The 27,442-nt window shown below is 39.9% G+C and overlaps 1 protein-coding gene across 1 annotated transcript in view; it reads left to right on the top strand.

Moving 5' to 3' along the window:
- The window catches only part of SPICE1 (spindle and centriole associated protein 1), a 110,126-nt gene extending 88,154 nt beyond the window's left edge, over positions 1-21,972 (top strand). The window contains exons 15-18 of the mRNA XM_053705817.1: positions 5,325-5,493; positions 12,610-12,709; positions 12,817-12,889; positions 21,781-21,972. Coding sequence (XP_053561792.1) covers positions 5,325-5,493; positions 12,610-12,709; positions 12,817-12,889; positions 21,781-21,837 — 399 coding nt within the window. The 3' untranslated portion in view covers positions 21,838-21,972. The remainder of the gene's footprint in view (positions 1-5,324; positions 5,494-12,609; positions 12,710-12,816; positions 12,890-21,780) is intronic.
- Positions 21,973-27,442: the final 5,470 nt, after the last annotated feature.

Below are 27,442 nucleotides of genomic sequence, written 5' to 3'. Positions count from 1 at the left end.
TAAAAAATTCTTGATGTAAAAAGTTTAAGAAGCCCTGCTCTATCTGAATCATGCAATAACAATTTGGGGTTGCATGTCCCTTTAAACACTAACGGCTAGATTACGAGATTTGCGTTAGGCTTAAAATGCAACGTTAGCCGGTGCTAACGCTGCTTTTTAACGCCCGCTGGTATTACGAGTCTTGAAGATACAGGCTCACCGCTCACTTTTTTGGCCAGACTTGGAAATACCGCAAATCCACTTACGGAAATTGCGTATCCTCTTTTTTTCAATGGGACTTGCCTAGCGCTGGTATTACGAGTCTGCAAAAAAGTGAGCGGTAGACCCTCTCCTGTCAAGACTGGTAACGCATTCTAAAGTCAGTAGTTAAGAGTTTTACACTACAACCGCGTAGCATAAAACTCTTACCTAAAGTGTTACAAAGTACACGAACACCCATAAACTACCTATTAACCCCTAAACCGAGACCCTCCCGCATTGAAAACACTAAAAAAAAAAAAAAAAAAAAAATTCACCCCTAATCTGCTGAACCGGACATCGCTGCCACTATAATAAATATATTAACCCCTAAACCGCCGCACTCCCGCCTAGCAAACATTAGTTAAATATTATTAACCCCTAATCTGCCGTCCCCAATACTATACTAAAGTTATTAACCCCTAAATCTAAGTCTAACCCTAACCCCCCCTAACTTAAATATAATTAAAAGAAATATAAATAAAAATTACTATCATTAACTAAATTATTCCTATTTAAAACTAAATACTTATAAAATAAACCCTAAGCTAGCTACAATATAACTAATAGTTACATTGTATCTAACTTAGGGTTTATTTTTATTTTACAGGCAAGTTTGTATTTATTTTAACTAGGTAGAATAGTTATTAGTTATTAACTATTTAATAACTACTTAGATAAAATAAATACAAATTGACCTGTAAAATAAAACCTAACCTAAGTTACACTAACACCTAACACTACACTATACTGTAATTAAATTAATTCCTTAAGTTAAATACAATTAAATACAATTAAATAAAATTAGCTAAAGTACAAAAAAAACAAGCAAACACTAAATTACAGAAAATAATAAACAAATTACAAGATTTTTAAACTAATTACACCTAATCTAATCCCACTAACAAAATAAAAAAGCCCTACCCTACACTAAATTACAAATAGCCCTTAAAAAGGGCCTTTTGTGGGGGATTACAAAAGGGGGATTACAAAAATTACAAATCCCCCCCCCCCCCCCCAACATTAAAACCCAACACCCACACAACCAACCCTACTCTAAAACCCACCCAATACCCCCTTAAAAAAAAAACTAACACTAACCCCTTGAAGATCACCTTACCGGGAGAAGTCTTCATCCAACCGGGCCAAAGTCCTCAACGAAGCCGGGAGAAGTCTTCATCCAAGCCGGGCGAAGTGGTCCTCCAGACGGACAGATCAGCCAATAGAATGCCAGCTCAATTCTTTTGGCTGATTGCATCAACCAATAGGATTTTTCTACCTTAATTCCAATTGGCTGATAGAATTCTATCAGCCAATTGGAATTGAAGGGATGCCATCTTGGATGACGTCATTTAAAGGAACCTTCATTCAGTGTTAGCCGTCGGATGTCTTGAAGATGGACTTGCTCCGCGCTGGATGGATGAAGATAGAAGATGCCGTCTGGATGAAGACTTCTGCCCATCTAGAGGACCACTTCGCCCGGCTTGGATGAAGACTTCTACCGGCTTCGTTGAGGACTTCGGCCCGGTTGGATGAAGACTTCTCCCGGTAAGGTGATCTTCAAGGGGTTAGTGTTAGTTTTTTTTTTAAGGGGGTATTGGGTGGGTTTTAGAGTAGGGTTGGTTGTGTGGGTGGTGGGTTTTAATGTTGGGGGATTTGTAATTTTTTTTACAGGTAAAAGAACTGATTACTTTGAGGCAATGCCCTGCAAAAGGCCCTTTTAAGGGCTATTTGTAATTTAGTGTAGGGTAGGGAATTTTTTTTATTTTGGGGGGGCTTTTTTCTTTTGTTAGAGGGATTAGTTTAGGTGTAATTAGTTTAAAAATCTTGTAATTTGTTTTTCTGTTTTTAGTGTTTGTTTTTTTGTACTTTAGCTAATTTTATTTAATTGTATTTAATTTAGGGAATTAATTTAATTATAGTGTAGTGTTAGGTGTTATTGTAACTTAGGTTAGGTTTTATTTTACAGCTACTTTTGTGTTTATTTTAGCTAGGTAGTTATTAAATAGTTATTTAGTAAGTATTCTACCTAGGTAAAATAAATACAAACTTGCCTGTAAAATAAAAATAAATCCTAAGCTAGCTACAATGTAACTATTATTATTATATTGTAGCTAGCTTAGGGTTTATTTTACAGGTAAGTATTTAGTTTTAAATAGGAATAATTTAGTTAATGATAGGAATATTTATTTCGATTTCTTTTAATTATATTTAAGTTAGGGGATGTTAGGTTTAGGGGTTAATAACTTTAATATAGTGGCAGCGACGTTGGGGGCGGCAGATTAGGGGTTAATAAATGTAGGTAGGTGGCGGCGATGTTAGGGCCAGCAGATTAGGGGTTAATAATATTTAACTATTGTTTGCGAGGCGGGAGTGTGGCGGTTTAGGGGTTAATATGTTTATAGTGGCGGCGACGTTGGGGGCAGCAGATTAGGGGTTAATAAGTGTAGGTAGGTGGTGGCGACATTGGGGAGGCAGAGTAGGGGTTAATAAATATAATGTAGTGTTCGGCGATGTTGGGGGCAGTAGATTAGGGGTTCATAAGTATAATGTAGGTGGCAGTGGTGTCCGGAGCGGCAGATTAGGGGTTAATAATTATAATGTAGGTGTCTGCGATGTCGGGGGTGGCAGATTAGGGGTTAATAAGTGTAAGATTAGGGGTGTTTAGACTCTGGGTTCATGTTAGGGTGTTAGGTGTAGACATAAATTTTATTTCCCCATAGGAATCAATAGGGCTGCGTTAAGGAGTTTTACGCTGCTTTTTTTGCAGGTGTTAAACTTTTTATCAGCCGGCTCTCCCCGTTGATTCCTATGGGGATATCGTGCACAAGCACGTTACACCAGCTCACCGCTGACTTAATCAGCGCTGGTATTGGAGTGCGGTAATGAGCAAAATTTTGCTCAACGCTCACTTCTTGTCTTTTAACAGCGCTGCAGGTAAGTGAGCGGTGAGAGAAAACTGCTTGTTAGCACCGCACAGCCTCTAACGCAAAACTCGTAATCTAGGCCATAGATTGTAAATTAAATGATGCATTTTGTGATTGGTTGATAGCTGTCACATGATACAGGGGGAGGAAAAATTGGATTAACTGAAATTTTCCAGAAAATATTCTCCGGCTCATTTCATATTGAAAGTAAGTGCTATCGTAAGGTCTTTTTATTGTATATTTGTCAGTTAATTCATTCTACTGTATTTAGTGGTACTAACCCCCCCCCCCCCTGCACCTACTTTAAAAGTAAAGACACCAGCAGACTAACTAGGGGAACTGAATCCTGGCATTATCCAGTGCCCCGACCTGCAGCAGCTTCCATTAAAGGGACACAAAACCCAAATATTTTCTTAAATGATTCAGATAGAGCTTGTGATTTTAAACACCTGTCCAATTTACTTCTATTATCTAATTTGTTTTGTTTTCTTGGTATCTTTTGTTGAAAAGGATACCTAGGTAGGCTCAGGAGCTGCTTATTGGTGGCTGCACACATGTCTCATGTTATTGGCTCACCCAGTGAGTTAACTGTCTCCCTAAAGTGCATTGCTTATTCTTCAACAAAGTATAGCAAGAGAATGACGCAAATTAGATAATAGAAGTCAGTTGAAATGTTGTTTAAAATTGTATTCTCTATCTGAATCGTGCATTAACTATTTGTTTCATGTCCCTTTAAACAGTGAGATTGTAAAATAACATTATGTAGTGAAGCTACTTTGCATTAGCTATCATTATTGATGTCTCTGTCATTTTAATTCTAATTGCGATTGCCCTTAGCAGAGAAGGAAACCTAGGTTATAACATGGCAGCATCCATCACTTTATGGAAACTACAACTTTACACTTTTTCAATATTTAAACAGCAAATATAATTTGAAATATTATTCTCAGGCTATTCCTGGCTCTGAGCACATCATTCTGTAGCATTTATTTAGTATTATTGCCCCAGTAATAATATCTGAGCTATTGAAGCATTTTAACTACAGAATTGTAACTGTTGCTGTTCTTAAAGGGACATGAAACCCAACATTTTTCTTTCATGATTCAGAAAGAGCATGCTATTTTAAACTAACTTTAAAGAACTTTCCAATTTACTTCTATTATTTCATTTCCTTGCTTCTCTTGTTATCCTTTGCTGAAAGGTTTATCTAGGAAAGCTCAGTAGCAGCAAAGAACCTTAGGTTCTAGCTGCTGATTGGTGGCTGCATATATACCGATTGTCATTGGCTCGCCCATGTGTACATTCTGCAACCAGTAGTGCATTGCTGCTCATTTAACGAAGTATACCAAGGCAACAAAGACAAACTGATAATAGCAGTAAATTAGAAAGTACCTTAACAATACTGCTCTGTCTGAATCATGAAAGAAATAAATGGGTTTCATATCCCTTTAAAGCTTCATTTCAATATTAAACCATTTGCTAAGTGTTTTAACCTCTTACTAATGCTCATGCAAGGTAAACTTTATATTCTGACCCATGTACTAGAAAACCCCCGTTATTTTTCTACCCTGTGTAAGTATACTGCATAATTCTAACTGTATTTTCATTACGTATATTTAGTCATCTGAATAGATCCTCTGAACTACTGTATATAGAAAAGCCCATAATGTGGTTGAAACATAGCCAGATTTAGAATATTAATGTTGCGATATTGGGATTCCTTTTGACTGTTACTTGTAAAATCAGCTGAATCTGAAGTAATATACAGTGAAAATAATTTACGGGTCCTGTATTTCACAAGTTATTGTGATGGTTTTGCAGTATCAGTCTGTAAATTTAAAGCAAGTTGGATGTCCAAATTAAGTCCTGATTTACACAGCGTTTACAACAATTTCTGTTTTATGTTTTATCAAGTTTACATACAAAACGCTCTTAAGCCTACCTCAGTATGCTCTCATGTCTGAGCTAAGTTACACACAAAGGATACCCAAAGAAAGAGGTATATTAAAGAATAAAAGTACATGTGAAAGTTGTTTTATTTCCATTCTATGCTTTGTCTGAATCATGAAAGTTTTATTTTGACTTTAGTGTCTGTTTTTTTTCCCTCAGATGTAGAATGCTCCTGTACTTTTTCTTATGAGTTTTTTTTTTCTCTTGTAGAAACCAACAGCTGATTCTCCGCAGACGAATCTGGAGCTGCGTATAGCAGAGATGAATCGCCAGAGGGCTGAAGCTCGAAAGAAGCTTTTAGCACTAATCGAAGAGCAGAAACAAAGTATCATGGTATCTCCTCCACTATCTCCCATCCCGCCAAAGAATGATTCTCCTGGTAAGGGCACTCGTTTAACAGCAATGTTATATTAACCCAAGGTCTATATAGCTGGATTTATACATATAGATATAGATGTATAATATAGTATAGTAATATATAATATAGTAGTAATGGACTTGTGTCAATTGTTATATTTATTATAGGCTACACTATAGTCTGACTATAATAAATATCACAATTGACACAAGTCCAGTGAGTGTGAATCTTTACTATATTGGATACAATTTATTTTTCCTGGCAGTTGCTGTTTCTTTTCAGATGTGAATGCAAATCCACCTTGACTGTGTGTATGTGTGGATGGATAGATAGATAGATAGATAGATATAGAGAGAGTTTTGTTTTATCTTTTTAAACCTAACAATATATAAAAAAAATATCTCGGAAAAGACTCATATCCCGTCTTTAGACATATTAATTGTCCAATTATAATTTGTAACTTATCCTGGCAATGGACAGCAGAGCTTAAATTAACATGAAACCCAAAACATTTATTTCATGATTCAGATAGAGAATACAATTTTAAACAACTTTTCAATTTACTTCTATTATCTAATTTGCTTCATTCTCTTGGTATACTTAGTTGAAGAATAAGCAATGCACATTAGGTGAGCCAATAACATGAGGCATATATGTGCAGCCACCAATCAGCAGCTCCTGAGCCTACCAACTAGGTATTCTTTTCAACAAAGGATATCAAGAAAACAAATTAGATAAGAGAAGTAAATTGGAAAGTTGTTTAAAATCACGTGCTCTATATGAATCATGAAGGAAGAAATTTAGTTTTTGTGTCCCTTTAATGGAAGACGCTGCAAGTCGGGGCTCTGGATAATGCCTGTATTTAAACTCTAAAGGATTTATAGTTCCCCTTGTTAGTGCAGGGGGTTTTAGGACCACTAAATGCAGTACTATTAATTAAAACTGACAAATACACAATAAAAAGACAATAGCCCTTACTTTGAATATCAAATGAGCAGTAGAATATTTCCTTCTTAATATAAGGAGAATCTACAGCTTCATTCCTTACTGTTGGGAAATACTGAACCTGGCCACCAGGAGGAGGCAAAGACACCCCAGCCAAAGGCTTAAATACCTCTCCCACTTCCCCTATCCCCCAGTCATTCTTTGCTTTTCGTCACAGGAGGATGGCAGAGAAGTGTGAGAAGATTTCCGAGTTGTTCCTCAGAAGGGGTATCTGCCTTTCATTATGGAACTGGAGTTTTAAGTAGTCTTGTCAGCATCTCAGTGAGAGAATTGACGAAAGTTAGATTCTGGAGATGCAGGGAGAGTCTTTCTGCGAACCCATCCAGGCTGCCTGCTAACAGCTCCTTAAAGGGACACTGAACCCAAATTTTTTCTTTTGTGATTCAGATAGAGCATACAATTTTAAGCAACTTATTTGAAAATCAAGAATGTAAGTTTAGATGCCGGCCCATTTTTGGTGGACAACCTGGGTTGTTCTTGCTGGTTGGTGGATAAATTCATCCACCAATAAACAAGTGCTGTCCATCGTTCTGGACTTTCTTTTTCAAATAAAGATAGCAAAAGAAAAATTTATAATAGGAGCAAATTAGAAAGTTGCTTAAAATTGCATGCTCTATCTGAATCATGAAAGAAAAAATTTGGGTTCAGTGTCCCTTTAAGCAACCAGTGTTGACGAGTTTCTCTGTCTGCTTTCTTCACTCAAGTCCATGTCAGGAGTGATGCTACAAGACTATCACACTTGAGAGGCTGTGTGTCTGTCTGTGTTCTACAGCACGGATTCTGGTAAGATCGTTTCAATTTTTACTTATGATGAAATTGCTGAAGACAGGGTTACAGTGTGACTCCTTTTATCTTTATAGAGTCGTGGGATAATATCTCCTGAGGGAGTTTATTGTACAGTGGGGATTAATCAAATGTGTTTCTTTGATTTATGCTGCTTTATGTGTGAGATTTATTTTGGGCTCATAGACTGATATGCAGTAACGGAACATACAGGTGTTTTACTTTCACTTTGAACGCTGCGCAGCTTGTAGCTTGGCATGGTTTTTCTCATAGTAGTGGCAGTCCTGCCTAGCGCACCACGTGGCCAGGTGTGGTCACACTTTCGTTTTCTCTTTCCTGACCAAGCTAGCTGTCGGAGAGGTTGCTTCTTCTCTGGTTGCCTGGGTCTAGGAGGTGGTGAGTGCCCCAGTCATTGGGGGTATATAGGTGCTGTGTGCCCGCCCTCTCAACTATGTTCCATATGCATCAACAAGGTTATTATGTCTAAGAAGGTTAACCCCTTTAGAACTACTGAGCTGCCCACCTCTGAGGTTAACCGCTTTAGAACCACTGAGCTGTTACACTCTGAGTCTTCAGAGGGTGAAATTTCTGGATCGGAGTCTGCTACCTCTAGGCCTCTGGCTGCGGAGGATCCAGCCTTTAGATTTAAAATTGAACACCTCAGTGCAGATGCGTCGGGCGCTCTGGCTGAAGTCCTGGTCTGCGCACATGACTTCTAAGTCTAGACTACTTTCCCTCCCTTTTAAGGCAAACATTTTATTTGGTCCGGGCCTGGACTCCATTATCTCCACGGTTACAGGGGGCAAGGGTGCCTTCCTACCACAGGATAAAAAGAACAAATCTTAGGGACAGGGATCTAATTTTCATTCTGAAAAGTCCCAATGTCAGCAGTCCTCCTCTAACCCAGAGCAAACCAAGAGCACTTGGAAGCCGGCTCAATCCTGGATTAACTCCAAGCAGAACAAGAAGCCCGCCGAGAACAGGTCTGCATGAAGGGGCGGCCCCCGATCCAAAGCTGTATCATGTGGGGGCAGACTGTTGCTGTTTTCAGACGCTTGGTCCAGGGACGTGCAAGATCTGTGGGTCCTGGAGGTCATAGCTCAGGGATACAGGATAGATTTCAAATCTCATCCACCCAAGGGCAGGTTTCTCCTCTCAAGCCTGTCTTTAAAACCAGAAAAGAGGGAAGCCTTTCTGGGGTGTGTGTGGGATCTGTCCTATTTAGGGGTCAATGTCCCAGTTCCTATCACAGAGGTTTGTGATACTACTCAAACCTGTTTAGGTCCAGAATTGGGCGCAAAGTTCCCCCTTTCTTTGGGACCACAAAGTCCTTAAACAAGTTTCTAAATGTCCCCTCGTTCAAGATGGAGACAATAAGGTCCATTCTTCCTCTAGTTCAGGAAGGACAGTTCATGACCACTTTAGATCTGAAGGATGCCTACCTTCACGTTCCAATCCACAGGGACCACTTCCAGTTTCTAAGGTTTGCGTTCCTGGATCACCACTTCCAGTTCATTGCACTTCCATTTGGTCTAGCTACGGCCCCAAGAATCTTTACAAAGGTTCTAGGAGCTCTCCTGGCCTTCACCAGATCCCAAGGTATAGCAGTAGCTCCCTACTTGGACAACATTCTGGTTCAAGCACCATCCTTTCGTCTAGAAGAGGACAATTCGGTATCTCTTCTCTCTCTCTTCTTTGATCACATGGATGGAAGATAAACTTAGAGAAGAGTTCTCTTATTCCAAGCACCAGGGTAGAATTCCTGGTTACTATAATAGATTTAATATCCATGATGATATTTCTAACCAACCAGAGACGGTGCAAGCTAGCTTTGGCATGTCTTGCCCTCCGGACCTCCTTAAGGCCATCTGTGGCTCAGTGTATGGAGGTAAATGGTCTCATGGTGTCCAGCATGGACATAATTCCTTTTGCCAGGTACCGTCTCAGACCGCTACAGCTGTGCATGCTGAGGCAGTGGAACGGCGATCATTTGGATCTGTCCCAACAGATTTCCCTGGACAACCGGTCGAGAGAATCACTCTCTTGGTGGCTCTGTCCAGATCATCTGTCCCAAGGGACATGCTTTCTCAGATTGAATGCTTAGTCCTAGCCAAGAGAGGTTTTTCTGAGAGAGTTATTGATACTCTAGCCCAAGCTCGTAAGCCGGTTACTCGTTGCATCTATCATAAGGTGTGGAAAACATTCTTATTCTGGTGTGAAGAGTGTGGTTTTTCTTGGCATAAGGTTAAGGTTGCCAGGATTCTGTTGTTTCTCCAGGATGGTCTGGAGAAGGGTCATTCGGCCAGTTCCCTGAGGGGACAGATTTCGGCCTTGTCTGTTTTACTGCACAAGAGGCTCTCTGAGCTTCCAGATGTTCAGTCATTTGTTAAGGTTCTCATTAGGATCAGACCTGTGTTCAGATCTTTGGCTCCCCCTTGGAGTCTGAATCTGGTTCTTAAAGTTTTGCAACGGGCTCCATTTGAGCCTATGCATGAAATTGATATTAAGCTGTTGTCCTGGAAAGTTCTCTTTCTACTGGTTATTGCTTCGGCGCACAGAGTATCTGAGATTGCCGCCTTGCAATGTGAGCCTTTTTATTTGGTGTTCCATTCTGATAAGGCTGTTCTACGTACTAAGTTAGGGTTTCTCCCTAAAGTTGTGTCAGACCGCAACATCAATCAAGTGATTGTGGTCCCTTCTTTGTGTCCTAATCCTTCTTCGAAGGAACATTTACTTCATAATTTGGACGTGGTTCATGCCTTGAAGTTTTATCTTCAATCTACTAAGGATTTTAGACAAACTTTTTTCTTGTTTGTGGCATATTCTGGGAAGCGTAATGGTCAGAGGGTCTCTTCAACTTCCTTATCCTTTTGGTTGAGGAGACTTATCCGCTTAGCTTATGAAACAGCGGGACATAGACCTCCTCAGAGAATAACGGCTCATTCTACTAGAGCAGTGGCTTCCTCTTGGGCCTTTAAGAACGAGGCCTCTGTGGATCAGATTTGTAAGGCGGCTACCTGGTCCTCCTTACACACTTTTTCTAAATTCAACAAGTTTGATGTTTTTGCTTCAGCTGAAGCAGCCTTCGGGAGAGGTTTTGCAGGCTGTGGTGCCCTCAGATTAGGGTCCGCCTCTATTTTTGTCCCTCCTGTTATCATTCAGTGTCCTCTAGAGCTAGGGTATAAGTTTCCCAACTGTAAGGAATGAAGCCGTAGACTCTCCTTATATTAAGAAGGAAAACCTAAATTATGCTTACCAGATAATTTAATTTCCTTCTGTATAAGGAGAGTCCACGGCTCCCGTCCGTGTTTCTCTGATGGGCGGCCCCCTAAATTATGTGTTTTCTTCTGGCACCTTTTATACCCTGATATTTCTCCTACTGTTCCTTCGGCAGAATGACTGGGGGATAGGGGAAGTGGGAAAGGTATTTAAGCCTTTGGCTGGGGTGTCTTTGCCTCCTCCTGGTGGCCAGGTTCAGTATTTCCCAACAGTAAGGAATGAAGCCATGGAGACTCCTTATACAGAAGGAAATGAAATGATCTGTTAAGCATAATTTATGTTTTTCTGGAAATTTTCAAAATTAATCACATAATGCATATATATATATATATATATATATATATGGAAAAGTATAGGAGACAGGCGCACAGGGGCACACTTCGTGTAATACGTTCACAAACAGTACATAAATAACAGTGGGGGAATTATCCGCGCTCACCTGATGTACCCTCAAGTAGTGAGGTACTAAAAATGCACTTCTATGGTTATACTCTGTTCCTTTGCTCCCTTCTCGTTTGTCCACGATCCTCCAGTGTTTGGTGTATCTCCAGTGGGTCACCGTTGTCCATTCACCTATTTCCCATATCTGCCAAAAAAGGAAAGGCAAACAATAGTGCAGATGTCTTCTTAATGTGATCACTATTAAAATACTCCGGTTTCGGTCTCCACTGACCTTTCTCAAGACTGCAGTCTTGAGAAAGGTCAGTGGAGACCGAAACCGGAGTATTTTAATAGTGATCACATTAAGAAGCCATCTGCACTATTGTTTGCCTTTCCTTTTCAATTTCAAACGAGAAGGGAGCAAAGGAACAGAGTATAACCATAGAAGTGCATTTTTAGTACCTCACTACTTGAGGGTACATCAGGTGAGCGCGGATAATTCCCCCACTGTTATTTATGTACTGTTTGTGAACGTATTACACGAAGTGTGCCCCTGTGCGCCTGTCTCCTTCTATACTTTTCCAGACAATTCGAGAGGAACCTCACCTTGCGGGGGATCATCTTTACATCAGACGGGCTGCCCACACCTATAGCACACGGGAACTAGTTTTGTGGACTATATGGAATATTGTACATCCACAGACTGTCCATCTGAATAAGACTGTTATTTACACTAACTGTAAATTGTTTCACACATAGATATATATCTATATATAAAAATATATTTATTCTTACTAGTGGATGAGAATATATATATATATTGTGAATAGCAGTTTAAACATCAACTTCAAGCGCTGATTATTTTCTTGTTTTTTTATATATATATATATACTGTGCATTATTGCACATGCTCAGTAGGAGCCTCAGAAAGTGTGCATATAAACGGAATGTGCATGTTTTGAGATTGGAAGTAAATTGTAAAGTTATTTTACATTGCATGCTCTATCTGAATCATTAAACTTTAATTTAGGCTTTAGTGGCCCTTTATCTAGAGCAGTGTTTCTCAACCGCGGTCCTCGAGTACCCCCAACAGGCCATGATTTCATTATAGCTGAACCAGTGCACAGGTGAAATAATCAGCTGATCAGTAACCGTGGTTACAAACCCGCTCTCACCCATTAGCTGTGCTATAATGAAAACCTGGTCTTTCTGAACTTCATTTATCAAGTTCCCATAACAGAGAATATTTGGGGTTATCTCTGCTTGTGTTAAACAGTGACTCAGACTTTATTCCACTGTATTTTTTATTTATTTACTTTTGTATTAACAGAATAGGTTTTTTGTCTTGTATAGCAGAAAATGTGATGTTATATGTTTTACAGTGATAAATTGAAAGAGAGATTGTAATAATGTTTGAAATGTATACCATTTGCTATATATATTTTCTGTAATAATAATTTAAAAATTAAATAAATAAATATATATATATATATATATATATATATATATATATATATATATATATATATATATATATATATATAGATATATATATTTATTTCTTTACAAGCCATCTTGGGGAGGGGGGTGATATTATCTGTTTTCTTTGGGATGGGAGCTTCAGTATTAATTACACTTTTAGTACTACATATACTGATTCCCCTGTCCTGATTTGCACTTATTTTTCAGCTACCGAAAGAACATCTGAAGTGGTCGCACCAGTTCTTCATCTCACTAACCCCTCCCAAGAGGATACAAAGTCGCCAGTGAGCGGGACCTGTGTAAGACGGTAGGACTGGAAAAATGCCAAATAGCGATGGAATTCTCTGTGGGCCCAGCATTTGCCTGTTTGGGAATCTGTTATACTAACTTCTTTTCTCTGGATTTATGTTGCAGACCTTCAGATATTACTAACAGGGCTGGATCCTACCCAGGTGGAAGACCAGGATCGTGTGCGCAGTGGCCAAAGGTATAACTACAGTATGTCCTCTGCTAAGAGGGAAATCAGGATAGAGAGTGCTGAGCCAGGGCTGATTTTAGACCATAAAATGTGAGGGTGCTAACAAAGTTCACTACAAAGCTAAATATCAATGGTGCAGGGGATACTGGGGGAAATCAATTCCTCTATTTGTTTTTAAAAAGCCCAGTTCTCCCTCCGTTACCCATCTCCTTGCCCTGCATAGAGGACTAGTAAAAAAGTGTCTACAAAAACTAATGGGGGATGGGGCTTCCTGCATCTCCCCAAAACCACCACTGGCGCAGAGCCTGGCAGATGCAATATGTGCAGGAAATACTATGGCCAAAATAAAATGCCAGTTATGTGAGTAAGAGAACAGACTGCAGGTGAAAATGCAGAGATTGTCTGAATGGGCGCAGCTTTAATTGAGCCCCTATCTCCCCCTCTTTTTAGACTAGTGAGCTAAATGACCCATCATTTGTAAAAGAGGGATGCTCTTCTTTAAAGGAATACTAAACCCATTTTTTTTCTTTCATGATTCGGATAGAACATGCAATTTTAAGCAACTTTCTCATTTACTTCAGTCCTGATTTATTGGAAAAGCAGGAATGAAAGCTTAGGAGCCGGGCCCATTTTAGGTTCAGCACCTGGGTAGCGCTTGCTGTTTGGTGGCTAAATGTAGCCACCAATCAGCAAGTGCTATCCAGGGTACTGAACCAAAAATGGACCGGCTCCTAAGATTTGATTCCTGCTTTTTCAAATAAAGATACCAAGCTAAAAAAAGAAAAATTGATAATAGGAGTAAATAAGAAAGTTGCTTAAAACTGCTGCTCTAACTGAATCATGAAAAAAAATAAGTTTAGTATGCCTTTAAATTGAGGGTTAAAGGGACACTAAACCCAAAAAATGTATTTCATGATTCAGATAGAGAACACAATTTTAAACAACTTTCCAATTTAGTTTTATCTAATTTGCTTCATTCTTTAGATATTCTTTGCTGAAGAAATAGCAATGCACATGGGTGAGACAATCATACGAGCCATCTATGTGCAGTCACCAATCAGCAGCCACTAAGACTATCTAGATATGCTTTTTTTAGTAAAGGATATCAAGAGAATGAAGCAAGCTAGATAATAGAGGTAAATTAGAAAGTTGTCTAAAATTGCATGCTCTTTCTAAATCATGAAAGAAAAAAATATAATTTATGCTTACCTGATAAATTCATTTCTCCTGTAGTGTAGTCAGTCCATGGGTCATCCATTACTTATGGGGTTATAACTCCTCCCTAACAGGAAGTGCAAGAGGATCACCCAAGCAGAGCTGCTATATAGCTCCTCCCCTCTACGTCATATCCAGTTATTCGACCGAAACCATACGAGAAAGGAGAAACTATAGGGTGCAGTGGTGACTGGAGTTTAATTAAAATTTAGACCTGCCGTAAAAACAGGGCGGGCCGTGGACTGACTACACTACAGGAGAAATGAATTTATCAGGTAAGCATAAATTATGTTTTCTCCTGTTAAGTGTAGTCAGTCCACGGGTCATCCATTACTTATGGGATACCAATACCAAAGCTAAAAGTACACGGATGACGGGAGGGACAGGCAGGATCTTTACACGGAAGGAACCACTGCCTGTAGAACCTTTCTCCCAAAAACAGCCTCCGAAGAAGCAAAAGTGTCAAATTTGTAAAATTTTGAAAAAGTGTGAAGTGAAGACCAAGTTGCAGCCTTGCAAATCTGTTCAACAGAGGCCTCATTCTTAAAGGCCCAAGTGGAAGCCACAGCTCTAGTAGAATGAGCTGTAATCCTTTCAGGAAGCTGCTGTCCAGCAGTCTCATAGGCTAAACGTATTATGCTACAAAGCCAAAAAGAGAGAGAGGTAGCCGAAGCTTTTTGACCTCTCCTCTGTCCAGAATAAACGACAAACAGGGAAGAAGTTTGACGAAAATCTTTAGTTGCCTGCAAATAAAATTTCAGGGCACGGACGACGTCCAGATTGTGCAAAAGTTGTTCCTTCTTTGAAGAAGGGTTAGGGCACAATGATGGAACAACAATCTCTTGATTGATATTCTTGTTAGTGACTACCTTAGGTAAGAACCCAGGTTTAGTACGCAGAACTACCTTGTCTGAATGAAAAATCAGATAAGGGGAATCACAATGTAAGGCCGATAACTCAGAGACTCTTCGAGCCGAGGAAATAGCCATTAAAAACAGAACTTTCCAAGATAACAGCTTGATATCGATGGAATGAAGAGGTTCAAACGGAACACCCTGCAGAACGTTAAGAACTAAGTTTAAGCTCCACGGCGGAGAAACAGTCTTAAACACAGGCTTAATCCTAGCCAAAGCCTGACAAAAAGCCTGAAAGTCTGGAACTTCTGCCAGACGTTTGTGTAAAAGGATAGACAGAGCTGAAATCTGTCCCTTTAACAAACTAGCAGATAAACCCTTTTCTAAACCTTCTTGTAGAAAAGACAATATCCTAGGAATCCTAACCTTACTCCATGAGTAACTCTTGGATTCGCACCAATATAAGTATTTACGCCATATTTTATGGTAAATTTTCCTGGTAACAGGTTTCCTAGCCTGTATTAAGGTATCAATCACTGACTCTGAGAATCCACGCTTTGATAGAATCAAGCGTTCAATCTCCATGCAGTCAGCCTCAGAGAAATTAGATTTGGATGTTTGAAAGGACCCTGAATCAGAAGGTCCTGTCTCAGAGGCAGAGACCATGGTGGACAGGACGACATGTCCACTAGATCTGCATACCAGGTCCTGCGTGGCCACGCAGGCGCTATTAGAATCACCGATGCTCTCTCCTGTTTGATCCTGGCAATCAATCGAGGAAGCATCGGGAAAGGTGGAAACACATAAGCCATGTTGAAGACCCAAGGTGCTGTCAGAGCATCTATCAGCACCGCTCCCGGGTCCCTGGACCTGGATCCGTAACAAGGAAGCTTGGCGTTCTGGCGAGACGCCATGAGATCCAGATCTGGTTTGCCCCAATGATGAAGCAGTTGGGCAAACACCTCCGGATGAAGTTCCCACTCCCCCGGATGAAAGGTCTGGCGACTTAGAAAATCCGCCTCCCAGTTCTCCACGCCTGGGATGTGGATCGCTGACAGGTGGCAAGAGTGAGACTATGCCCAGCAAATTATCTTTGAGACTTCCATCATCGCTAGGGAACTCCTTGTTCCTCCTTGATGGTTGATGTAAGCCACAGTCGTGATGTTGTCCGACTGAAACCTGATGAACCTCAGAGTTGCTAACTGAGGCCAAGCCAGAAGAGCATTGAAAATTGCTCTTAATTCCAGAATGTTTATTGGAAGGAGTCTCTCCTCCTGAGTCCATGATCCCTGAGCCTTCAGGGAATTCCAGATTGCGCCCCAACCTAGCAGGCTGGCGTCTGTTGTTACAATCGTCCAATCTGGCCTGTGGAAGGGCATCCCCTTGGACAGATGTGGCCGAGAAAGCCACCATAGAAGAGAATCTCTGGTCTCTTGATCCAGATTTAGCAGAGGGGACAAATCTGAGTAATCCCCATTCCACTGACTTAGCATGCACAATTGCAGCGGTCTGAGATGCAGGCGCGCAAATGGTACTATGTCCATTGCCGCTACCATTAAGCCGATTACCTCCATGCACTGAGCCACTGACGGGTGTTGAATGGAATGAAGGACACGGCAAGCATTTAGAAGTTTTGATAACCTGTCCTCCGTCAGGTAAATTTTCATTTCTACAGAATCTATAAAGTCCCTAGAAAGGGAACTCTTGTGAGTGGCAATAGAGAACTCTTTTCTACGTTCACCTTCCACCCATGCGACCTTAGAAATGCCAGAACTAACTCTGTATGAGACTTGGCAGTTTGGAAACTTGACGCTTGTATCAGAATGTCGTCTAGGTACGGAGCTACCGCTATGCCTCGCGGTCTTAGTACCGCCAGAAGAGAGCCCAGAACCTTTGTAAAGATTCTTGGAGCCGTAGCTAACCCGAAGGGAAGAGCTACAAACTGGTAATGCCTGTTTAGGAAGGCAAATCTTAGATACCGGTAATGATCCTTGTGAATCGGTATGTGAAGGTAGGCATCCTTTAAATCCACTGTGGTCATGTACTGACCCTCTTGGATCATGGGTAAGATGGTTCGAATAGTTTCCATTTCCAGCAAAAGGATGATTAACCCCTTAATACCCAAAACGGATAACAGTTTAAATAATAAACGTTTTTATCACAGTCAAACACACTGTCACAGGTCTGCTGTGAGTGATTACCTCCCTCAAACTAATTTTGGAGACCCCTGGGCTCTGTAGAGACGTCCTGGATCATAGAGGAAGAAATAGGAAGACTGTGACTAAATTTTTACTGCGCAATAAAGCGCTAAAATAGGCCCCTCCCACTCATATTACAACAGTGGGGAAGCTCAGTAAACTGTTTTTATTCAGAAAAAAACGACAGCCATGTGGTAAAAATCATGCCCATAAAGTTTTATCACCAAGTACCTCAGAAAAAACGATTAACATGCCAGTAAAGGTTTAAAAATTGAAAATTATGAAGTGTTATTAATAAGCCTGCTGCTAGTCGCTTTCACTGCAGTGCAGGCTCAAATATTACTTTAATATTGACAGTATTTTCTCAGTGAAATTCCATTCCCCAGAAATACCTCAGAGTATACATACATACATAACAGCCTGATACCAGTCGCTACTACTGCATTTAAGGCTGCACTTACATCGGTATTAGCAGTATTTTCTCAGTCAATTCCATTCCTTAGAAAATAATTTACTGCACATACCTCCTTGCAGGTGGGCCCTGCATGCTATCCCCTGTTCTGAAGTTACCTCACTCCTCAGAATGGCCGAGAACAGCAAGTGGATCTTAGTTACGACCGCTAAGATCATAGACAAACTCAGGTAGATTCTTCTTCTAATGCTGCCTGAGAACAAACAACACACTCCGGTGCCGTTTAAAATAACAAACTTTTGATTGAAGAAATAAAAACTAAGTTTAATACACCACAGTCCTCTCACACGTCCTATCTTTAGTTAGATGCAAGAGAATGACTGGATATGACGTAGAGGGGAGGAGCTATATAGCAGCTCTGCTTGGGTGATCCTCTTGCACTTCCTGTTAGGGAGAAGTTATAATCCCATAAGTAATGGATGACCCGTGGACTGACTACACTTAACAGGAGAAAATTGGGTTCCATGTCCGTTTTTTTTTGTCCCCTAGATTTCTTATGCTCATCAATTCTCCTCATCTACTTTACTTTAAGGGATAGTCTAGTCAAAATTAAACTTTCATAATTCATATAGAGTATGCAATTTTAAGCAACTTACTCCTACTATTAATTAGTCTTCGTTCTTTTGGTGTCTTTATTTGAAAAGGCAAGAATATAACCTTAGGAGCCAGCCCATTTCTGGTTTAGCACCAGGGTAGCGCTTGCTGATTTGGTGTCTAAATGTAATCCACCAATCGGCAAGTGCTACCCAGGGTGCTGAACCAAAAATGGGCCAGCTCCTAAGCTTACATTCTTACTTTTTCAAATAAAGATACCAAGAGAATGAAGAAAAAATTATAGTAGGAATACATTAGAAAGTTGCTTAAAATTGCATGTTCTATCTGAATCATGAAAGTTTAATTTTGACTAGACTATCCCTGGATTTACCTTCATTAAAAATAAAGGCCACCTTCATTTATTTGTTTAAAAAAAAATGATTAAAAGGTTCCTGTATTTTGACACAGCTTTTCTGCTTAGCTAAGTGGCTCTGGCAGCCCATGGCACACTTAAAGGGACAGTCTACACCAGAATTGTTATTGTTTCAAGATAGATAATCCCTTGTTTACCCATTCCCTAGTTTTGCATAACCAACACAGTTATATTTATATATTTTTTACCTCTGTGATTATCTTGTATTTAAGCCTCTGCAGACTGCCCCTTTATTTGTTCTTTTGACAGACTTGCAGTTTAGCCAATCAGTGATGGCTCCCAGGTAACTTCACGTGCACGAGCACAGTGTTATCTATATGAAAAACATGAACTAACACCCTCTAGTGGTGAAAAACCTGTTAAAATGCATTCTTAAGAGGCGGCCTTCAAGGTCTAAGAAATTAGCATATGAACTTCCTAAGTTAAGCTTTCAACTAAGAATACCAAGAGAACAAAGAAAAATTGGTGATAAAAGTAAATTGGAAAATTGTTTAAAATTACATGCCCTATCTGAATCATGAAAGGTTTTTTTGGACTAGACTGTCCCTTTAATTTTTTTTTCAGTGAGGTGCCGTTTCCACCTCTTGGCCAATAACCATGCGGGCCGATCGGCATTATGCTGTAGGCACGCACGGCTATTGGCTAAGAGGTGAAAACATCACCTCATTGAAAAAATGAGCAGTGCCGTGGGCCGCCAGAGCCACTAGGCTTAGCAGTGAAGCCTCAGCAAAATAAAGGCACCTTTTTATTTGTTTTTTATTTAAACTGATAAATGAAGGTGGCCTATATTTTTAGTGATGGTGAATCCTAGCGTTTTTGAAACGCTAGGATTTACCATCACTTTAAAGGGGGATGAGACCCCTCATTTGAAAGTGGGATTTACTCTTCAATGAAAGTCACATCACCCTCTGAATTGCCTGTGGACAACACTGGGTCACCCTAAGAGTAATGGGGAAACCAGACGTGGACTCCATGCACACTTGCCCTTAGAGAGATACAACTGCACCTCACTGACGAGGCCCATAGGAGGCTGAAACGATTGGGGTTGTTGCTTCCCTTGTTCAGAGAAGAATTGCCTGGTATTTCGGCGCTGGACTGTTATTGGGCAGGGTCAGACTGATATGCTTCAGGATATTTTTTCTCTGTGAAGGGGCATAGTGTGCAAAAAGAACTGGCACCCTGAGGAATTCAATAAAAATGAACATGCATGGAAGTTATTCCAGCCTCTGTTCTATCTCAAGGAGTGCTGTTCTCTCTCTTTCAAACAATGGAAATGGTCTTCATCTTATGCACCAGACACACTGAGAATTTTGACAAGGGGGAATATTTTAGAGACCCTATTTCACCCCCCCCCATAAAAGACGCAGAGGAACATGATACAGGTAGAAAACAGATTTGCTTGTATCCAAATAAGGCGAACTGGGATGTTTGGTGTTTTTCAGAATTCTTTTTTAAATAAGCTGTGAGTGGCAGATAGGCACATGCGTACATCATCAAAACCAGTTTTCATCCATCTGTGAAATTAGAATTTAGCATAGCTTTAACATTTTAGATTTTTTGGAATAGATATTTTATTCCTACATTTATTTTGAACAAATGTGGGTATTATTTGAGCATTTTAAAATATATTAGTAGTTTTTTTGTTTTTTTATCTACCAATAGAGCTATGTGAGTTTTGTCAATGTGAATCTATGCCACATGGCCCATTACAAATAACAGACACTCTCCCGAATTTTAGAGATGCGGGAAGTGTAGCTCCCTGTTACGGAGTTATAAAGTGACACCTTAGATGAGCTGCACATGCGCAGTTTAGCTTCATGTTTGCCCACACCTGGCATCTAGTGATCTAACCTAGGTATAGAGCAGGTTAGACCGCTGTTTGTGTCACTATGCAGAAAGAAATAGGCACAGTCAGAAACGGGAATGAAATACATTTGTCAAAAGAAAAACGTTAGCAATTTGCCATTTATATAAAGATGTAATTTACGTAGGTATAGTTTGTAAGGTGTTTCTTTACAATCATTTTATTATGCCTGAGACACTCCAGCAGGTGCAGGCATTATTGGTAATCACTTTCCTTAAATACTGTATAGGGATATTAAATGGCGAATTTAATGTTCCTTTAAAGGGACAGTCTAGTTAATCATTCAGATAGGGCATGCAATTTTAAGCAACTTTCCAATTTACCATCAAATTTGCTTTGTTCTCTTGGAAAGCTAAACCTAGGTAGGCTCATATGCTAATTTCTAAGCCGTTGGTGCATTCTTGTTTAAGTTATCACTAAGACCAAAGATTGTTTTATAACGTTTTTTAACCAAGTAGGTCATATCACATTCATCCAATTTTTTCTATTTTCCAATTTTAGCAACAAAAATTTTTTGTAGCGCCAGAGGTTTTAAAATTTCTTATCTTTTTTAAGGTAGTTATTTTTATCTTTTCTATGATTCAGATAGAGCAGGTTATTTTAAGAGACTTTTAAATTCACTTCTATTTTCAAATGTGCTTTGTTCTTTTGGTAACCCTTGTTGAAAAAGAATACGCACATATCCTACACTAGTGGGAGCTGCTGCTAATGGGTGCCTGTTCACTCTTGTGATTGGCTAACTAGATATGTTCAGCTAGCTGCCAGTAGTGCAATGCTGTTCCTATAGCAAAGGATAACAAGAGAATGAAGCAAATTTGATAATGGAAGTAAATTGGAAAGTTGTTTAAAATTGTATGTTCTGCCCAAATAATGAAATACATTTTTGGGGTTTCCTGTCCCTTTAACCTTTGTGTAATACAAAACCGTCCCCTCTGGCAGCAAAGGAATTCAATACAAATAGCTACAAGGCGACATTAAAGGGCCACTAAACCCAAAATCTTTCTTTCATGATTCAGATAGAGAATAGAAATTTAAACAACATTACAATTCTATTATTTATTTTGCTTCATTTCTTAGATATCCTTAGTTGAAGAAAAAGCAATGCAGATGGTGAGCCAATCACACGAGGCTTCTATGTGCAGCAACCAATCAGCAGCTACTGAGCATATCCAGATATGCTTTTCAGCAAGGAATATCAAGATAATAAAACAAATTAGATAATAGAAGTAAATTAGAAAGATGTTTAAAATTGCATTCTCTTTCTAAATCATGAAAGAAAAAATGTGGGTCTCATGTGCCTTTAAGTAATTGCCTTTACTCTCTGTTACAGGTGGCAAAAGCTCAGAGAGAAGAAGCCTGGTTTGCGCTTTCTTCTCACATTTCCTGATCCCCAGAACACGCTGTAGACTGACGGCCTTCACTACTGGCTCCATATAAATGCACATGATTGTTCCACACAAGCTTTTACTGATTATTTAACTTATTTATATTTTTTTATTTCCTAATAAATGATTTAAACGTTTATCATTTTGTTCTGTTTACTTCTGAATGCACCTTACGTTTGTATGTTACGTTAGTGTTATAGTAACATTTTCAGTGCATATTGTATTACTATAATGTGTATTTTTGGGGAATCACTAAACATATATGACAATGTTTGTTTGCCTACAGAAAATGTAAGTATTTGTAAAGGGCTTAAAGTAGGGTTGCCGTGTTTTTCTGGACATTTAGGAGTTAAACATGCTGCAGGGTTTGCAGAGAGGGACATGAATAATGTAACTCCTAACTGTACAGGAAATTACGGCTGAGGTGGCAACTCTAGCTTAAAGGGATATGAAAGTCAGTTTATGTATGCAATGTATATATCGGCAAACAAAGCACTCTATTGTAAAATAATCTTCATGCAAAATAAATATTTAAGCAGTTAACACTGTAATTTTGTTTACAAATTTTCTGGGCTTTGATAATGCAGAGCAGGTCAGGAGTACACCCATTGAAAGCCTGGTGAAATTCATGTTCCTGGCATTATTTACTGTGGCCAATCAGAGCTACTCTTAGAGTATTGCAGGGTAGCGGTTGCCAGAGGCAGCCACTGTGGTCTGAAAAGGTCAGTTTCCAGTAGGAGAGGCACTAGCTGAGGCAAGCCACTTCTGGGGCATGTTGTTGAGAATACCATGTGGCCTTCATTTTGATTTCAGGTTGGTAAGGTGCTTCCAGAGGCCAGCAATTCCAAAGGGTGCTGCCATTTACCCTGGGTCACCACATAGAAACATAGAATTTGACAGTAGATAAGAGCCACAAAGGCCCATCAAGTCTACCCATGTGGATGCATGCCACCAGGTCATATCAGTTTATGTAGGATGCACACATGATCAGTTTGGTGAGCATATAGATTTAGGCTACTTGCAGAACAGCAGTTGTGCACTCTCTTTACCATATGGGGTGGATCTTTGTCGTGATCCAGCCTAGAATTGAACCTGGGACCTGTTTCTATTTCTGCTGCTGTTCTTCCCAGCCTGTTGTCTTACCTCTTTGCCACCAGATGGCTTGATCACAGGCTAAGAATATTGGGTTTTTCTGTTTGCTGCAACTTTGGCTCTCTGGCTCCCTGGCTCCACCTGCTTACCAGCTGAAACAAATCATATAATCAGCAGCCTGCTATATTTGGGAGGTTTGCTTGCAGTTCTGGGCCTTGACATTGAGTGTTATACTCTGACAGACCCTCTGGTCCTGTTTCCTGAGTGAAATATAGATTTGTTGGATTTCCTGGTGCCTGATTTCTGCTTCATTTTGTGACTACTCTTCTGGATATTCCCTTGGCACTGTTTCGTTTTTGTACTGATTTCCTAGCAATTGATTTTGGCTAATTCTCTATTTCCTAAGGACTGACTCAGGTACTTTTGCTTGCTTGTTACCTGATACTACAGAGTTCCAGTCTACAGCATATGCAAGTATCCTGTCTGTTATTACAAGGATCTGCATTCCTGCCTGTTACTACAGAGTTCCAGTCTACAGCATATGCAAGTATCCTGTCTGTTATTACAAGGAGCTGCATTCCTGCCTGTTACTACAGAGTTCCAGTCTACAGCATATGCAAGTATCCTGTCTGTTATTACAAGGATCTGCATTCCTGCCTGTTATTACAGACTTCCAGTCTACAGCATATGCAAGTATCCTGTCTGTTATTACAAGGAGCTGCATTCCTGCCTGTTATTACAGACTTCCAGTCTACAGCATATGCAAGTATCCTGTCTGTTATTACAAGGAGCTGCATTCCTGCCTGTTATTACAGACTTCCAGTCTACAGCATATGCAAGTATCCTGTCTGTTATTACAAGGAACTGCATTCCTGCCTGTTATTACAGACTTCCAGTCTACAGCATATGCAAGTATCCTGTCTGTTATTACAAGGAGCTGCATTCCTGCCTGTTATTACAGACTTCCAGTCTACAGCATATGCAAGTATCCTGTCTGTTATTACAAGGAACTGCATTCCTGCCTGTTATTACAGACTTCCAGTCTACAGCATATGCAAGTATCCTGTCTGTTATTACAAGGAGCTGCATTCCTGCCTGTTACTACAGAGTTCCAGTCTACAGCCTATATACTTTGCCTTATCTAATTTGCATATCTCTGCATTGCTAATTATCCTATCAATAAAACAATCACCTTTATTTCCTAAAACCTTGTACCTGTTTAATTATGCCAAAAAGGAAAGACTCACGCAGACAAAACACAACTTTAACCCCAGAAATTGACACCTGCACAACAGCTCCCAACTCCTGAACCTGCTCCCTTGCAGAGTATGACATTATTGTACCACCAACCTCTTAAAAACTAAAATAGTTTTCTACTGGGGGCTTGGGTGTGGACCGTAATGAGCATCCAACATGATGCAAAACTTTCTCTTGCAAAAACTTTGTGAAGAGTTGGAGTTAAAGGGACAGTGTAATCTAACAAGCTACAACAGCACAGCCTACCGTGTGCTAACATCAAACAAATACCCATATATTGCATGTATGTAAAATAAATATATACATAATATTTATCAAAGAGTGTTGTTTTGAACTACTCTGACGGTGCTGCAGGAACACCCTATGAAATGGGCGGAGCATGTACACTTTGGAGACCGGCCTCACAGCCAATCAAACTACACATGCTAATAAAATGGGCATGCGTGCTCAGGACCTCTTGCTTTAAAATACCCTCTCCATGAATGGCTGACAGGGCTGTTAACACTGCATCAGCTGTCAGTGTGCCTTCTTTTCTTAAAGGGACATTAAACAGCTAGGTACAACTACAGTATCAGGTTACTACTCACCATATTATTGTATTTGCTGCTGTACCTGCAGCTCTCTTTAAAGCTGATCTCTTATTTTGCCTCATTACAGAATCCAATTGTTAAAGGTAAGGTAAAGTTGAGCACACTACTTAACGATATCTTTCATAGATTTAAAAATAAGCATAAGTTTCATTCATCAATATACTATATTTATCCTAATTACTTATTTTTCTACCTTACAATTACTGTTCCGACACCAATCTTTCGTCCGCCCGACATTTTTTTAATCTTTGATTGACAGTTGCGATCAATATTACTGTCAAATTAGCTTTTTCCCCTTCAGGGGTTTAGCCCATCCATTCCTACGTCACTGTATTACTGAGCGCATGCGTCTGACTACACTCAACCTAGTTCCACCCGTGCTCGTTCGTGAGTTGCGCATGCTCTGTGCTAACAATACAAACTTTGTATCGGGCAGTGGGGGAAGTGGCGCATGCGCAGACGAAATCGACTTTGTGAACGCGCATTGACCTGACGTAAAGGAGGGGGGTGAGACCGCTCGCTGACATTATACATAGAAACACGGAAGTGGCATGGGGGAGGAGTATTCCAATAAACGGTAGGAAATATAAACATACGATTGCATCTAAATTACATAATAAAACTAAAAATAAACTTAGCGACTATATATACACTGATTATATGCATTCAATACAGCTAAACTTTACCTTGCCTTTAAAGCTTTGCATTTTATACTGGGCGCTGCCATCTTGTAGCTGCGTATTGTTGCATCCTCTGATAGGAGCAGGGCACTTTCACAGATCTGCTTTTTGACAGCTGTAACTTGCACTTTAGCTCACATAGCAGAGAGCAGAAGTGTTACATTTTTGCAAATATGAGCTCCAAGATGGCGGCTTCACTAACTGATGCTGGTAAGGGGGTAAATAAGAGAATGGCTTTGAAGAGAGCTGCAGACACAGGAGGAAAAATGAGTGAAGTAGTAAACATGCTGCTGTAGTTATACTCTAAAGGGACATGAAACCGAAGCGTACATTACTGCTTGTCTCAAAACCAACAATTTCACTGATCTGTGAACGCACACTGATTCTGTAACAGGGTGCAAGAATACTTAAAGGGACATTAAACACTAAATAAATGCTAGATAGAATGATGCATTCAAAAAAATTAGTCTAAATATTACATCTACATGTTGTTATTCTCAAAGTTTCATTGGTTGCTTAAATATTGACAAAGTGTAAAGTTTTAGTGTCTATAAAACAATGGGAGCTGCCATATTGTAACTTAGGTTTCTTTCTCTTCTGTGGCCAATTAGGGACAGTTATAAATAGATCACTAGAGTGTGCAACCAATGGCTGTGTTCTGCGCTTCCATTTCTAACAGGAACTGAAATGCTCACAATTTCAGAATGGAATTACAGGAAAAGGGGACAAGATAAATAATGAAAGTATATTGCAGAAGTGTTTATGTGTGTGTATGTATATATATGAGAGAGAATTTATCATTTATATAACTACCTCAAAGTGTTTAATGTCCCTTTAAAGGGCCATAATAGTTAAAAACACAAAAAAAAAAACAACCTAAATGTATGCTTACTGAATAAATTTTCTTTTCTGGCATGGAGAATCCACAATTTCATTCTATTACTGTTGGGAAATTCACTGCCTGGCCTCCAGGAGGAGGCAAAGAACACCCCAGCCAGAGCTTAAGTATCCTCCCACTACCCATACTTCCCCAGTCTTTCAGCCAAAGGAATAAAGGAAAGGTAGGAGAACACTAGGGTATATAGGTGCCTGAAGGTTATAAAAAATGAATTCCGCCTTAAATAGACTTACAGGGCGGGTCATGGACTCTACATTAGTGATGTCCCGAATAGTTCACCGGTGAATAGTTCCCGGCAAACATAGCTTGTTCGCAACAGCGGGCGAATATATGTGATGTTCGATCCGCCCAGTATTCATCATCATTGAGTAAACTTTGACCCTGTATCTCACAGTCTGCAGACACATTCCAGCCAATCAGCAGCAGACCCTCCCTCCCAGACCTTCCCAGCTCCTAGACAGCAGCCATTTTAGATTCATTCGGAAGCTGATTTCTTAGTGAGAGGAGGGACAGTGTAGCTGCTGCTGAATTGATAGCTAGGCTAGTGTATTCAGTGTCCACTACAGTCCTGAAGGATTCATCTGATCTCTGCTGTAAGGACAGCACCCCAAAAAGCCCTTTTTAGGGCTGCTTTTTTTTCCCAGCGTGTGTGCCAGGCTCACAGTGTATACTCTGCCCACTTGCCCGTTGCCACCACTCATATCTGGTGTAACATTAGTGTAAATTTAAAAAAAAAAAAAAAACTTTTTTTGACTGTGAAACATAAGTCTGCTTGTGTAATCTAATTGCAGTTGCCTGCCTGCCAGCGTGTGTGCCAGGCCCACTTGCCCACAGTGCCACCAATCATATCTGTTTTAACAGTAGTGTAAATAAAAAATAAAAAAACTTTTTTGACTGTGAAACATCAGTCTGCTAGTGTAATCTAATTGCAGTTGCCTGCCTGCCTGCCAGCGTGTGTGGCAGGCTCACAGCGTATACTGTGCCACCACTCATATCTGTTGTAACAGTAGTGTAGATTTAAAAAAAAAAAACTTTTTTGACTGTTAAACATCAGTCTGCTAGTGTAATCTAATTGCAGTTGTCTGCCTGC

This window comes from Bombina bombina, chromosome 3, assembly GCF_027579735.1.
Source record: "Bombina bombina isolate aBomBom1 chromosome 3, aBomBom1.pri, whole genome shotgun sequence".
Classification (NCBI taxonomy): Eukaryota; Metazoa; Chordata; class Amphibia; order Anura; family Bombinatoridae; genus Bombina; species Bombina bombina.
Note: the sequence above shows the minus strand (reverse complement) of the source record. Positions and strands in the feature narration are given on the sequence as shown.